General features: G+C 43.1%; 1 protein-coding gene across 2 annotated transcripts in view; it reads left to right on the top strand.

The window, feature by feature from the left end:
* soul4 (heme-binding protein soul4) overlaps positions 1–8,763 on the top strand; it is a 176,637-nt gene extending 167,874 nt beyond the window's left edge. For both annotated transcript variants that reach the window (XM_084441181.1, XM_084441180.1), the window contains exon 6: positions 2,608–8,763. In XM_084441181.1, the coding sequence (XP_084297307.1) occupies positions 2,608–2,782 (175 nt within the window). In that variant the 3' untranslated portion in view covers positions 2,783–8,763. The remainder of the gene's footprint in view (positions 1–2,607) is intronic.
* The last annotated feature ends 6,877 nt before the right edge of the window (positions 8,764–15,640 follow it).

The raw sequence follows: 15,640 nt of genomic DNA, 5'->3' as shown, positions 1-15,640 counted from the left end.
GTGTGTAAACTTCCGTAAACTAGGTAGCCTAGCAACATAAACAGTAGCAATAGCTACCGTAAGTAGTTCCACTTCCTGAATCCCGTCCGCGGATTGAACTACACATCTACAACGGTTCGCTTCAATACAAGTCAATGGATTCCATAAAATGATCAATAAAACCCTACAGGATTTATACTTTGCGGCGAATTTGATGTCAGAACACCAACAGATACAAATTACCCCCTTGGTGAGCTTCTTGTCTTTGAAATCGGGAGAGCAAACAGAGCAACTATCAGACTTTCTCAAAAGTGCTAGTTTTGTCAACGTTTTGATCTGAACCATTGTATATGATCATAAGTAACCTTAAAACAGGGCTAAACATGCATTTTCCCTTTACTACTCCTTTAAATATTTATATATTTATGAAATGGAATAATACTAATACAATGTTCCTAGTGTATCACATCCTGCCTGCTGCTGCGTCCCTCCACTCTTTCTCAACTTTTGCTACTGCTGCATCCCTCCACACACTCTCTCTCTCGACTGCTGCTGCGTCCCTCCACACTCTCTCTCTCTCTCGACTGCTGCTGCGTCCCTCCACTCTCTCTCTCGACCCTTGCTGCATCCCTCCACTCTCTCTCTCTCTTGGTTGCTCCTGTGTCCCTCCACACTCTCTCTCTTGGCTGCTGCTGTGTCCCTCCACTCTCTCTCTCGGCTGCTGCGTCCCTCCACTCTCTCGGCTGCTGCTGTGTCCCTCCGCTCTCTCTCTCTCGACTGCTGCTGTGTTTCATACAAAAATGATTTGATGAAAATGTTGATTTTCATTGGATTTTGAGACTGACATTCAACTCATAAATTGATATATCTGTCCATTACGGGATTCACAAAATACCAGACATTTAGTAGGCAATACCAATTGTGAAATTCCACAATCCTGGATACCCAATTTGATACCATAGTTGGAAAAAATAAATCCCATGTACTTCAACATACACTACTTTATTTAAAACACCCTCCAGCCAATATAGTGAGAGGAAACTTATGAGATTCCAGTAAGCAAGTATACGTTAGCTAATAACTGTAAAAAAACAGGCTAAACAGGGACGGGCTTGTATAAAGAAAAACAGACCTGAGCCCTCATAAAAGTAACGTTAACGGCTCTCACAGGCTGGCTAACCTCTAGATAACGTTACGTGTGAGTATTCAGTTTCCCCTATAATTGTAACAAGAACACATGTCAGGCTAAAACAATGTATTTATTTTTATATCAAAACTTACGACTTTATATATTAATATCACTGACGTTTTTTAGCATAAGTTAATGGGAATTTAATATGGCAAAAATTAGCATCACGTCTAGCACAGACTGTGTTTGACAAAGCTATAGCTAATAGCCTATTGTCTAGTATTCATTGCTGACCAGGGGCGGCATATGCACTTGGCATACAAGGCAATTGCCTCGGGCACCGAGGCACTAGGGGCGCAAAAATGTCCGCTAGCACCCCCGCCCCCCCCCGCTCAACAAATCTTCCGACAATTGGAATTGTCTGCTAACCCCCCCCCCCCCCCCTCGCTCAACAACTTGTCGGGGGCGCACTGTCGTTATTTTGCCTAGGGTGGCCGATCGCCTTCAGTCGGGCCTGTTGCTGACATTGACGGTCGTTAGTTGTGAGGACACTGTGATGTCCCATTCAATTAAATCTCAGGTGGGCAGCTAATGCATAATAATGTAATGGCTGCTGCTATCCTAATGTTACAGGATGATAGAAGCCAGCTTAACAGTTCGCTAGCCAGCCAGCACTAGTTGATAATTTGCCACAATGGAAAGACAAGTGATGTTAGTATACAGTAGGTAACGTTAGCTAGCACCAACCTAGCTGGTTTTCATGTGGCTACTGCCTAACGTTAGCTACTTAGTTTAGTTTACCAGTAGCTAGCTAACCTAGCTAACACAAACATTGCTTACAGTTGCGGAGAAAAAGCTCCTGATATCCCTCATCCTCTTCGGAGGGGGAGGCAACATTGTGGTGGATGTACCTAAACGGCTGTCAGAATCACAACTGTATGGCTTGCTGTCAGCGTCTGTCTGTAAGGCTGTTGGTCTTCAGATCCAGCGAAAATTTTAAAAATGCAACAATTTATCTCAGCCAAATGAGCCAATCAACTGTAAAATATATATATATATATATATATATATATATACTGGGATGGCACATTCACCGTGGAGGAAAGGGGTAGGCTGAACATAATGCAAACTAAATCACTCAAAATGGTACGGTCAATTCTGTCCTTCCAAACTATGGGAAGGCCATCTAAATGATCTAATATAACTGCACTCAAAAGATAATGCGAACAGGGTTGCTTAAAAGTTGGTAGGGACAATTTGGGCCTCCCAAAATGTTGGTAGGGACATGTCCCGACCGTCCATACGCAAACCTTCACCCTTGATTGATGGTTATTACAGTGTTAATAACAGATGCATGTTTTTGTATGGTGTTGATAGTTATTAGTGTTAACAGATGCTTTGTAGGGTTTTGATGTTCATTACAGTGTTAATAACAGATGCTCGTTTTTGTAGGGTGTAGATGCCTATTACAGTGTTATAACAGATGCTTGTTTTTCTAGTGTGTTTTTCGGCACCACCACGGAGGAGACCATCCTGCAGCAGATCAACCTGTTGGGGGAGATACTGGGCACCACAGACAGGGTGCAGCGGGACTCCTACATGGTGGCCGTCTACCAGAACCCGGGGGTGGCCGGTCGCAGGAACGAGATCTGGTTCATTCATCTGGATCCCTAAAGACAGCCTTAACACCTTCACCAACCCCCTGTCTGCCTTAACACCCAACCCACCCCCTTTCTCAGTCTGCTTTAACACCCCACCACCCCACTGAACCCTATTCGATCCCCACACCCTTCCTCACGTACACACACCCGTATCAACCCTTCCTCACATACACACACTCCTACCAACCGTTGGCAGCTGCTGGTTTCCAGAAGGCGGCATTGTGGGATAGTTGGGATTGAAACTGAAGAGGTCTTCTGGGTTGGTTTTATGTATGTATGTTATTAAAAGGCAGTGTATTTATCACTCACTCAGTTGTACAGTATGTTAAGATTAGGGATGCTCCGATCCGATATTTATATGGGATATCGGCCCCGATCCAAGAAAAAAATCTAGATCGGGTATCGGTGACAAGAGACCGATCCATAGACCGATCTATAGGGAACAATCTACTCAGTCCAATTCTATGCTGCGCGCAGCGTGTGACGTCATCCACTAGCCATGTGCTCAGCCTCCAGGAGCCGGCAAGCTCGAGCAGACATGGAGATTTTGCTGTGCACAAAGGAATCATCCCAGTCTCTTCCACACAGTGAGTTAGTGTTGCACGGTATACCGGAATTCTGTACTTTTTCGATACTTTTTTGTTAAAAACGGTCCGGTATTAAGAGTTTCACAACGTTCGGTACTTATTGTAGGTCAAATGTGTATGAGTGATGGAGAGAATATGCTCCTTGACCGCACATTTGTTTAGTCTCCGCCTCACGCTTTTTTTAGTATTTAAAATGGGTCTTGTCTGTAAACAGCCCCTCCTCCGCTCCTCTCTGTGCACCTCAAAGACAGCTGAATAGAATAAATGCGGAGTAGCCCTACACGAATAGTGATATCATGAACACCTCTGCACAAATTTGTCCAAAAGTGATGCAGCTAGTTAACGCTGATAAGTTAGTAGAGCTAAGTTAGCAGGCACATTATATTAGCTAGCCAGCCAGCTAATTAGCGCAGCTGGCACTGACCAACATTTAGTTATCTCGCTAGTCTAGCTAACTACTGAACTGTGCATCACGCTTGCTAGCTGGGGCAGCCAATGTTAGGAAGCTCAGACATAAGCTACAGTAACAACAATGCAGCTCATCCCCTATTAGCAGTGTGAACTGGGTGCTTCAGCAACCATGCAGTAGCCTACAGTATGTGAATCAAGTTTACGGACGCAGCACGATGAGACAGGAAAATCCCCCATAATTAAGATCTGTGATGGAATAGCGGCATTAGAATGTCTTTAGCCACCAAATTTGGACTTTTATGGCCACATTCTTTTCACATTTGGTGTAATTTCAAATGAGCTATTGATGTCTCATCACTAATGAACAGATGAGTAGACACCTTGTTCCCAACACAAGATTGAGAGAGGGGGAGAGGCACAAGAAGCAAGTTAAAGTGGTCCTATTATGCATCAACAATTTAATATACACTATATTGCCAAAAGTATTCGCTCATCTGCCTTTACACGCATATGAACTTAAGTGACATCCCATTCTTAATCCATAGGGTTTAATATGACGTCGGCCCACCCTTTGCAGCTATAACAGCTTCAACTCTTCTGGGAAGGCTTTCTACAAGGTTTAGGAGTGTGTTTATGGGAATTTTTGACCATTCTTCCAGAAGTGCATTTGTGAGGTCAGACACTGATGTTGGACGAGAAGGCCTGGCTCGCAGTCTCCGCTCTAATTCATTCCAAAGGTGTTCTATCGGGTTGAGGTCAGGACCTGCAGGCCAGTCAAGTTCTTCCACACCAAACTCGCTCATCCATGTCTTTATGGACCTTGCTTTGTGCACTGGTGCGCAGTCATGTTGGAACAGGAAGGGGCCATCCCCAAACTGTTCCCACAAAGTTGGGAGCATGGAAATGTCCAGAATCACTTGGTATGCTGAAGCATTCAGAATTCCTTTCACTTGAACTAAGGGGACAAGCCCAGCTCCTGAAAAACAACCCCACACCATAATCCCCCCTCCACCAAACTTCACACTTTGCACAATGCAGTCAGACAAGTACCGTTCTCCTGGCAACCGCCAAACCCAGACTCGTCCATCAGATTGCCACATGGAGAAGCGTGATTTGTCACTCCAGAGAACGCGTCTCCACTGCTCTAGTGGAGTCCAGTGGTAGCGTGCTTTACACCACTGCATCCGACGCTTTGCATTGCACTTGGTGATGTATGGCTTGGATGCAGCTGCTCTGCCATGGAAACCCATTCCATGAAGCTCTCTACGCACTGTTCTTGAGCTAATCTGAAGGCCATATGAAGTTTGGAGGTCTGTAGCGATTGACGATTGAAGTTGGCGACCTCTGCGCACTATGTGCCTCAGCATCCGCTGACCCCACTCTGTCATCTGTTGGATGGGTGAGTGAATACTTTTGGCAATATAGTGTAAGTCTTTGGGGTCCCCAAAACATGTCTAAGTATTTTTTGCTGAAAATACCACTGAGAATAAGCGTTCTAGCATGCCTCTTTACCCCTCCGTTGACCACGAGATTAGATAGAGCGGATTGTGCTTTTTTTTTCACATGCAATTGAGCTCAGCTAAGAGTAAGTCGGCAGGCTAGAGAACGAGGGCTGTTGACGGTGCTATGCTACCTAAAATATAGCTGGCTAGCCTGGGCCATCCACACTCAAATGCAACTGTGACAAATTTCACTGTCCTCTCTCCCTGACTAAACATGTTGTTAAACATGTGTTAAACTGTGTTACATAGTGCCCATGTTATTATCTCCACGGTTGAATCCTGTTACTTCTAGCTACATTCGCTAGCTAGACACCACCAGGCTATATGACACCATTCGACTACAAACAATAAAAGCTAGATTATGTAGGCTGAGGGGAATCCAATGATGTCCACCTCTTAACATTTGGTCATTTTTAATGACCGCTCAATGAACTAGAAGTCTACCAATTAACTAACGTTACCCCTTCAATGTTTACAAAAGTTAATAATGACGTCAAAACTGAGGTACTGTATGTAGCCTACTGAACCATGATTTTTGCGTAGCATTACGTATGTAATTCAGCACTGTTTTTTGGTATCGGATCGGTATCTGTATCGGCAGATACCTGAACCCCAAGTATCGGAATCGGAAGCAAAAAAAGTGAATCGAAGCATCCCTAGTTAAAGGAGTAGTAAAGGGAAAACGCATGGTTAACCCTGTTTTAAGGTTACTTATGATCATATACAATGGTTCAGATCAAATCGTTGACAGAGCTAGCATTTTCGAGAAAGTTGATAATTGCTCTACCACCGTTTTGGTCATACAATGGATGTGGATGGGCATCTTGAAAAATCATTCAAAAACATGTTAAACTCTCGATTTCAAAGACAAGAAGCTCACCGCGGGTGTAATTGGTGTCCGTTGGTGTTCTGACATCAAATTCGCTGCAAAGTCTGAATCCTGTAGGGTTTTATTGATCATTTTATGAAAGCCATTGACTTGTATTGAAGCGACCGTTGTAGATGTGTAGATCAATCCGCAGAGGGGATTCAGGAAGCGGAACTACTTATGGTAGCTATTGTTATTGTTTATGTTGCTAGGCTACCTAGTTTGTGGAAGTTTACATACGTATGTGCTGCGACTAAATCGTCTATGCTAAATATTTTAAAAAGCCTTTCCAGATGAACTAGAATCTTACTTTATGGCGAATTATATGTCAGAACGCCAACTAACACCCTCGGTGAGTTTCTTGTCTTTGAAATAGTTTAACATGTTTTTGAATGATTTTTCAAGATGCCCATCCACATCCATTGTATGACCAAAACGGTGGTAGAGCAATTATCAATTTTCTCGAAAATGCTAGCTTTGTCAACGTTTTGATCTGAACCATTGTATATGATCATAAGTAACCTTAAGACAGGGCTAAACATGCATTTCCCCTTTACTACTCCTTTAAGATACTGAGAGAGCACAAGTTAAAACAAAACTTATATTGTGAATTTACTTCTATATTATAAATAATAACATTCAAAGGAAATTTGTTGTATCATCGGGTGAAGATGCACCTTGTGTACTTTGATTGTATTTTTATAAGTGTATATTTTATTTGTAAAATATTTTGTGCTATGTGTAAAATACTAGATAAAAAAAAAAAAGACTTTCCTTACCATGCCTCGTACATTAACAAACTCCTCCTACAGATTTAATCCGGTCAACTTCATATTCGGTCAGCTTCATCTTAAGACCTGTGATCAAAATAATTTAGTTTTCACCAAACACCCTTGCTGTGGCACCCCGCCAAATTTTGACATTTCGCCATAAAACAGGAAGTCCTCATAACTCCTCCATACATAATCCGATTTGTCCGATATTTCTCACGCTTCATGAAGGTTCTGTTGTGAACACATCTATGCGTCAGTATTGCGTCATACTTATAGCGCCACCTATTGGTGAAACAGGAAGTCCTCAAAACTCCTACATTATCGGATTTGCACCAAATTGCTGACACTTTATGAAGGTCGCATTCTGAACACATCTATGCGTCGGTATTGAGTCACACTTACAGCGCCACCTACTGGTGAAACAGGAAGTACTCATAACTCCTACATATGTTATCCGATTTACTCCAAAATGCTCAGGGTTGACGAAGGCCGCATCCTGAACACATCTGTAAGTCAGTATTGGGTCATACCTACAGTGCCCCCTACTGGTGAAACAGGAAGTTATCATAACTCCTACATACATTTATGTTTACACAACATTTCTCACGCTTCATCAAGGTACCATCCTGAACACATCTATGCATTGGTATTGAGTCACGCTTAGAGCGCCACCACCTACTGGTGACAAGAAGTTTCTCAGTACTGGACTCCGAAATAGCACACCCTTTTACGGGGCCGCACTCCGACACGCGTGGGGTGCGAGGGTCCGCTCACTGCTGCTCGCAGCCCTAGTTATTATTAGGGCCCAAGCACTGGCGGTGCGAGGCCCTATTGAAATTGTAAGGATTATTATAAGGGCCCGAGCACTGGCGGTGTGAGGCCCTATTGAAATTGTAAGGATTATTATTATTATTATTATACCTTCTTCTCCTACCTTCTTCTCCCCAAACAAATGCCTTTTTGGCGACCTAAACATCGATGAAAACGGATGAAACTTTGCAGATATGTCAGTCCCGGTGAAAAATTTGATATTTCATGGGTGACGGAAAACAGCTCAAGAGCTCCCCCTGGAAAATGTAAAATGGCGAGCCCCACATTTCAGTTTGATGTATGCGAACAAAATTCGGTGGGCATATGTAGTTCGAGACGCACTAAAATGTATCTTGGAGCTATACCCAACAACCAACAGGAAGTCAGCCTTTTTACTCTTAATGTGCCATTTTTTCCTTGTTTTTACCATTTCCATGCCTCGTACTTAAACAAACTCCTACAGATTTCATCTGATCAACTTATTCGGTCAGCTTCGTCTTAAGACCTTTGTGATCAAAAGTTATTAAAAAAAATTGAGGTTTTCACTAGGGTTGGGCGATATCCAAATTTTGAAACCGTTTTTAAGTCTACACAAAATACCGCGGTAGTCGGTATTACCGTTATTACCGTTATTACGGCGTGGCCAGCGGAGCGGCCAGAGCAGTCTATAAAAAAGGCTTTTTGTTTGTCTTGTTCGTAAGTAGACCAATCACAGCGCACGCTGCTGTTACCAGGTGGCTTCAATTCATTAAACCCTGCACAGGGAGGCTACGCCGTGATTAGACTCTTTGTCTTGTTTTTTTATGATTAGATTTTTTATTTTCTGTCATTTGCGTTGGATAGGAAGGATAATGGCACGCACGCCGAAAATTTCACCTAGGCTACAGTGAACGGCGCATTGTCTGTTTGTCACCCTATATCCAAAACGGCAGCTAACCTTACTCCAAAAAACATTACTGAACAGTGCAAAGGAGAATTGTATGCTTACCTTTCTGTAACCTACTGTATTTGTCCCAAATATGCACGTGTCCACAAAACTTCAATAAAGCTGTCATCCTCACTTTCCCTGCTTCATTGTTTATGGTCTCGGGTAGTGTTCACCATTCCACTCATCAATCATAGCCTACTACATCATCATCTCATTCTTCAGCATAGTCTCTCCCCGATTCGAAGTTGCAATAGTCATATTCCTCTGTCACGCAGGTCAAGCCAGTAAATAGAACTGTCGGCCTATTCTCGAAATGTTACCAGCTAGCCAGTTCGAGTAGGCTACACAGAAACGCCAAATGCCGATGCATGCTTGCACAGAACTCACAAACGTCTAGCCTTAAATTATTATTCAAACAAGGAACGAGATAGAGACGATAATAACCCAGTGACTGCGGAAACTTTACTTGTCTTTAAGCGGAAGAATGCGCACGGCTCGTCTCGTGTCGGTGCTGCACACGCAGTCCTATCCATGGCAGCAGGTAGAAGGACTGCGTAGTGTTGCTTCTGTGTATGAAATGCACTATACAAATAAAGTTTGATTTGACATATCATTAATTAGGCGATAGTGTAGGGCTTCTTTTATAATAATAGCCATTTCGTTAGGAAGGAATTTTTCTGGCCCTTTGATTAATATTATTAGAACATTAAAATTATAATGCGATAGACTCGTTACACAGCAAGCATACTGGCTTTGTTCCAAGCGTAGTAAATATATATTTCCCAAGTCTGTTCCTGATTGAATGCCGTTTTTCTGCAAGAACGCGCTCAGTCAATTTCCTCCAATGAGAGATGGCGTTCCGCCTTAACGTTCCCTATGTACAAACGAGCCACTAACTTGACCTCAGGTCAGGAGTTCAACGCGCAGCTGATCGGCGTTTACTATAGCTAGACTGAGGACAATCATCAAATTAGCTCAAAAATGTCGCTGTCTACTCTAAAAAAGAGGAAGATCGACAACGAAAATCGCCATTTCAATCAGAAATGGACTGAGACATATCTATTTACTACGATTACTACAAACGACACTACCAAACCAGTATGCTTGCTGTGTAACGAGTCTATCGCTGTCTCGAAGGAGTACAATTTGAGAAGACACTTCAACACTCGAACTTCAAAACAAATTTTCCAGAAGGATCGGATGCTCGCAGACAAAAGGTGCAGAGCCTAACCACAACTATGAGCAGAGACGAGCTATCATGTCCCGGTTGTGTTCTGAGCAAGAGAGGGCTACAACAACCTCCCTCCGCGTAGCATGGATTCTCGCCAAAAAGAAAAAGCCGTTCACCGATTCAGATACTGTGAAAGAATGTATGCTAGCTTTTCTAGACGACGTAGTGACGGATGAAAAGGTTAAGAAGAGTATCCTTTCATCGATTCGGAAAATATGTCTGATACAACTGCAATTAGAAGAGTGAAGGCACTAGCAACGGATGTTTTCGAAACTCTTTTGGACAAGCTAAAAACGGCTGAGGTAATGTCACTAGCTGTGGATGAGTCTACAGATGGCACTGATATAGCACTCTCTAGCTATGTCTCTACGTGAGATTCTTTGATGGTGAGTGCTTTTGTGAGGATTTGCTGGGTTTAATTCCACTGGAGGGACAAACAACTGGTCAAATCGTTTTTGAGAAGATCGTTTCATTTTTCAACGAGAATGGACTAGATTTGCAATCAGTCAGCATGCTAGTCACAGATGGAGCCCCTTCCATGTCCGGGCGGGCGCAGGGACTGTCCGCTCGTCTTGCTGCCCTCGCGCCACAGATGAAAACACTGCACTGTCTGATACACCAGAGCGTACTCTGCGGAAAGCTAAGTGGTGAGTTAAAAGGCACTATGGACAATAATGTCTTTGATCAATTTCATCAGAGCCACATCAAGCCTACAGCACCATTTGTTTCGCAAACTTTTATCTGATATGTCAGCCGAGCACAGTGATTTACTTGTACATAATGACATTAGATGGCTAAGTAAGGGTAACACTCTCAAGAGTTTGTGAACTCAGGCACGAGATCATTGACTTTCTCCGCGGCTGCCATCACAAGAAGTCCGCCCCTTTCCTAGCCCAAATGCAAGACGAGGAGTTCATGGCAGATGTCTGTTTTTTTAAGTGACATTTTCCAGCACTTGAACGGACTTAACCTGCAGTTGCAAGGGAGGGACAAAACTGTGAGCGATGTAGTGTACAAACTGAATGGGTTTAAAAGAAAACTTGAGCTGTTTTCCACCGATCTGACTCCCATGAAAATGCTGCACTTTTTTTGAGAACTTTGCTGTGCGGTTTGATAACTTCAATATACCCGCAGAGTTGATGCGATTTACGAAGGACCCCTTTACTATTGATGCTGGGGGAGAGTTTGCAGCCGAAGCCAAGCAGGTGTTCCCGTCACTGGATGAGGGCTCCTTGCAGTTAGAACTGATCAACATCCAAGCATCATCTGATTTAAAGCAGGAGTTTAGATCTTTGTCATGTGAGCAATTTTGCAGTGACAGTTAACCAGGTCCAGTTCCCAAACACCAGAAGGTTGGCCCTTTTTCTACTTACTATGTTTGGTACAACGTATATCTGTGAGTCAAGCTTCTCACATATGAATGCAATAAAAACAAACACACGTGCCTCCCTTACCCACTGAGCAAAGACACGTCTAAAAGACATCTTTTAGATGTCTTTTTTGGACGTCCAAAGACATCCAATTAGGAGCCAGAATTAATGTTTTTTTTTTTTACGTTCAGATATTGAACCCGTTTTGCACGTCCACAGACATCTTAGAGGGGTCCAAGCCAGACGTTTGAATATTGAGGGGTCCAGCAGACGTACAAACGGGGTTCAGGACCGACGGACATTATTAAGACATGATCTGAACGTCTCCCTGACGTTGCGTGTTTGCTGGGTACAAGTGCCCACCCCCACCAGTGTCTGCGTATTGCCCTCACTCCATATGAGCTTAACTTTGCAGCACTTGCCAAGTCTTAAGAAATGCCATTTCAGTCACTGATTAGAGCACTGGTTGTTTTTCTTTTCTTTTGAGAGTTCGTTAAAGGAGTAGTAAAGGGAAAATGCACGTTTAGCCCTGTTTTAAGGTTACTTATGATCATATACAATGATTCAGATCAAAACGTTGACAAAACTAGCATTTTCGAGAAAGTTGATAATTGTCATACAATGGATGTGGATGGGCATCTTGAAAAATCATTCAAAAACATGGTTAACTCTCGATTTCAAAGACAAGAAGCTCACCGAGGGTGTAATTGGTGTCTGTTGGTATCTGACATCAAATTCGCCGCAAAGTATGAATCCTGTAGGGTTTTATTTATCATTTTATTAAATCCATTGACTTGTATTGACGCGACCATTGTAGATGTGTAGATCAATCCGCAGAGGTGATTCAGGAAGCGGAACTACTTACAGTAGCTATTGTTTATGTTAGCTAGGCTAGCTAGTTTGCTCACTACTCACGCTACTCTTTCGCTCACAGACAAGGAAGCCCTAGGCTACAGTTCAGAAAACGCTTATCAAAATGGTTGATCTAGAAGAGTATGAATTTGATCGTGAGGAATTAGACTTTGACGGCAGCGCTTATCGTTTCGAGCCTGAATATAGTGAGGAGGAATTACAGCAAATGGAAGAGATGGAGGCTCGCCGAACCGCAGAGCCATAGGCGGTCGTTGAAGCTGTCGCTATGCCATGAACCACGGGTGTTTGGTGGTGTGCTTGCAAACATTGCCGACAGATGCCCACCGAAGAGGAAAGTTTGTGCTGTACCGAGTGGGACCTGTTGCTAACAGCTGACATGGCAAACCTTTCGGTCCATGAGTCTGACTCCTTGCCTGTTGAAAGTGAGTCCTGCTTTTACCATTAGTATTTATGTCCGAGTGAATAAATCTACAGTTTTGATAATTTCATGCTGTAAGACCACTTCTTACAATTCTATTTTCTAAAGTTAGTCTTAGCAAAGGGATTATTATTATTATTATTATGCTTCAACACACGGGCGCACACACACACACACACAGCTGGCAATAAGTACTTACCTCAAGTTCTTCCACTCGTTCGTCTTCTGTCGTTCCTCTATGTAAAGTCGGAACAGCATCACGTTTGAGGAAGACCCTTTTGGGAGATTTCTTCGAGAATAGCCTAGGCTTCTAACATTTGTCCTCAAAATGCAAAGCGCACACACGGTGATCTAAGACCCAAAGAATATCCACGGGTGTGTTTACGTCCAAGTAAAGAGATTCTAGCCACAACTTAAATCTTGCGGGATCGTTGTAGGGAAGTCTATGACAAGTTACAGATGAACGGATTTTGCCACAATTGGCAACGGCACAATAGCGTGTCATTGTTGAGATCCCAAACAAATGTGACAGCGGCTGGTGATTTGGTCCGCAACTCGGCAAACCCCGAAATGCGCTAGAGGGCAAAATACATAAAAAAACGTTTTTTTTCGTTTTTTGTTTTATTTTGTATTACCAAAGTTGAAGTTGTGAAGAACCCACTTACTATAACAGACAACAGTTTTAGGTTCACGAAATACGTTTAATTAGTCTGCAAACTAAGCTAGTTTTTAGCTGATTTCGAGCCGGGCTTGGGGGCGGGCAGATCGATTAGCATGATTTGGTTTCATTGGCTATTGCTTCCGGGTTCTCCGCCCCCCACCCTTCACCAACACGCCAGCTTTGTTTACATTCATTCCCAAGTTTAAGCATGGATGCTACAGCTTTTGCTAAAGAGAAGACGGGGATGGCATCCAGGACATGGAAAGATTTTTAAGAGCAGCTAAAACTCCAGCAGAGCAGGACTCATTCGTACACAGAGTTTATTCTTGATGACCTGTGATACAGAGATGACTGTATCAGCAAAGCAAGTTGCTACCAAGCGAACGCGAACGACGTAGCAGATTCACACCACCGCCAAGCATTCTGCTTTGCTTTGGGGTAAGCTGATCTTTATACTATCTGTGCTGTTTACATTACATTAACGTTAGTCGTTTAGCAGTAGCTCCTTTCTAAACAAGTGACTAAGTCTAGCTAGCATAACAAACTAACAAAGGCTAGCTAGCTAACATTAGCTAACATGCTAGTTAGCTGAGCTAGCCCTTTGTTCCTAAACTAGCCAGCGTGGCAGCTAATATCGAGCTAGGTAGCTATATTATAGAGAGAAACAGAATGAGAGAGCATGAGAGCTATGGTAGTCTGACACCTTTGTTTTTTGTTTTGGTTACAGGATGAGCAAAAAGGTGAGGATTTGCAGCTCTCCCTGGGCCCCTCCATACAAGCCAGCAAGAAGATCACTGCACTACAGCTTTGATTTTGCACAACAGGTGAGAATACGTTCATCCTATCATGCATTAGCTAGTCTATTTAATCAACACATTCTGGTACTATTTTATCTATATGGAGTGCCAGTACTGTGGGCAATAGTTTAATGTACTTTCTTCCTTCTATTCTATTGCAGTTTTGATACTGAGAGACCTGGCATGGTTGTGGCCAGAGAACACCGTGATGCACCGGCAGTCGAGTTTCAGCTGCTGCGCAAGCCTGATGTCCTGCCCCCCAGAGAAGGTCTTCTTGTGCAAGCCCCACCCGGACTGGACATGGCCAGACAGACGTATCTCTTTGACAAGATCAGAGAGTTCTGTTCTGATGAGGGACGAGACGTCACATGTCCCCCGCCAAACTCCACAGCAGCTCAGAACAAGACTGTCCGCTTGTAGATTCACTGCAGATCATCAGGACGGACAGCACTGCAGGAGAAAGGCCACAGCCTTTCCTGTTTTCCTGTTTGTATACTGAAGCGTTGCTTGTTCTCTTGCACAGACTTGCCCACACTTGCACAGACTGCATTGTTAGAATATTGAATACTGAGCTGAGTACTGTTGTTATTACCTTGAGTATTGAGCTGGGGACTGTTATTACTTTGTTGTACACTTGATCACAATGAACACTATGCACCTTGTCTATAAAACAGACAACTGACTGTACACTTTAACACTTAGACAGTTGCCTTTTTTTGTACACTTAACTACTTATGCTTGTACTTTATATCATGTATGTGACAATAAAGAACGTTAAATTTGAACTTCATCTTATATTGTTCTTAACTGCATTCACAACACAAGATTAATACTGACTCAGAGTGTGGGGTCATCAGTGAGAGAGCACCTCACTTGGCAGCCACTCTCAGTTAATACCCCAAGTTGACAGCCACTCTGACAGATAATGACAGATAATGACAGATCGTCCAGTGGGGGAGTGGCTGGGGGAGGGGTTACCAGGCCATTGTTCACGCCCATTACCTGGCAGTCAGAGGTGTGAAAATGTTGGAGAACTTTGGAGGGAGATTTCTCAGCTAAGTTGATTTGGCAGTACTAGCATTCAAATAAGCATATCTTCTTCAAATATGTTCAGATTTCAATGTATGAGACCTCATTTGAAAGCTTACAATCTGCACTTTCATAATCTGTAAAAAACTGAAAAATGAAAATGCCTAGTTGAGGACCAAATTACCAGCGGCGGTCACAAATGCTTTGCACGAGCCTGTCTTGTTGTTGCGGCTAGCTTTTCAAGGCAAGGAAGCTGAGCCGGAATCCACGGACGTCGCCTACCGTGGGATCAAGGCATTGCGCAATATCGGAATCAGTTACAGCGGAAGTTTACACACGTATGTGCTGCGACTAAATAGTTTGATGCTAAATATTTTTTAAAAGCCTTTCCAGATGAACTACAATCTTACTTTATGGCGAATTATATGCCAGAACGCCAACTAACACATAGGTGAGTTTCTTGTCTTTGAAATCGAGAGTTTAACATGTTTGATGAATGATTGAATGTTTAACGTGTTTTTGAATGATTTTTCAAGATGCCCATCCACATCCATTGTATGACCAAAACGGTGGTAGAGCAATTATCAACTTTCTCAAAAATGCTAGTTTTGTC

This window comes from Borostomias antarcticus (assembly GCF_949987555.1).
Source record: "Borostomias antarcticus genome assembly, chromosome: 7".
Taxonomy (NCBI): Eukaryota; Metazoa; Chordata; class Actinopteri; order Stomiiformes; family Stomiidae; genus Borostomias; species Borostomias antarcticus.
The sequence above is the reverse complement of the archived record's forward strand: the minus strand, read 5'-3'. Positions and strand labels throughout refer to the sequence as shown.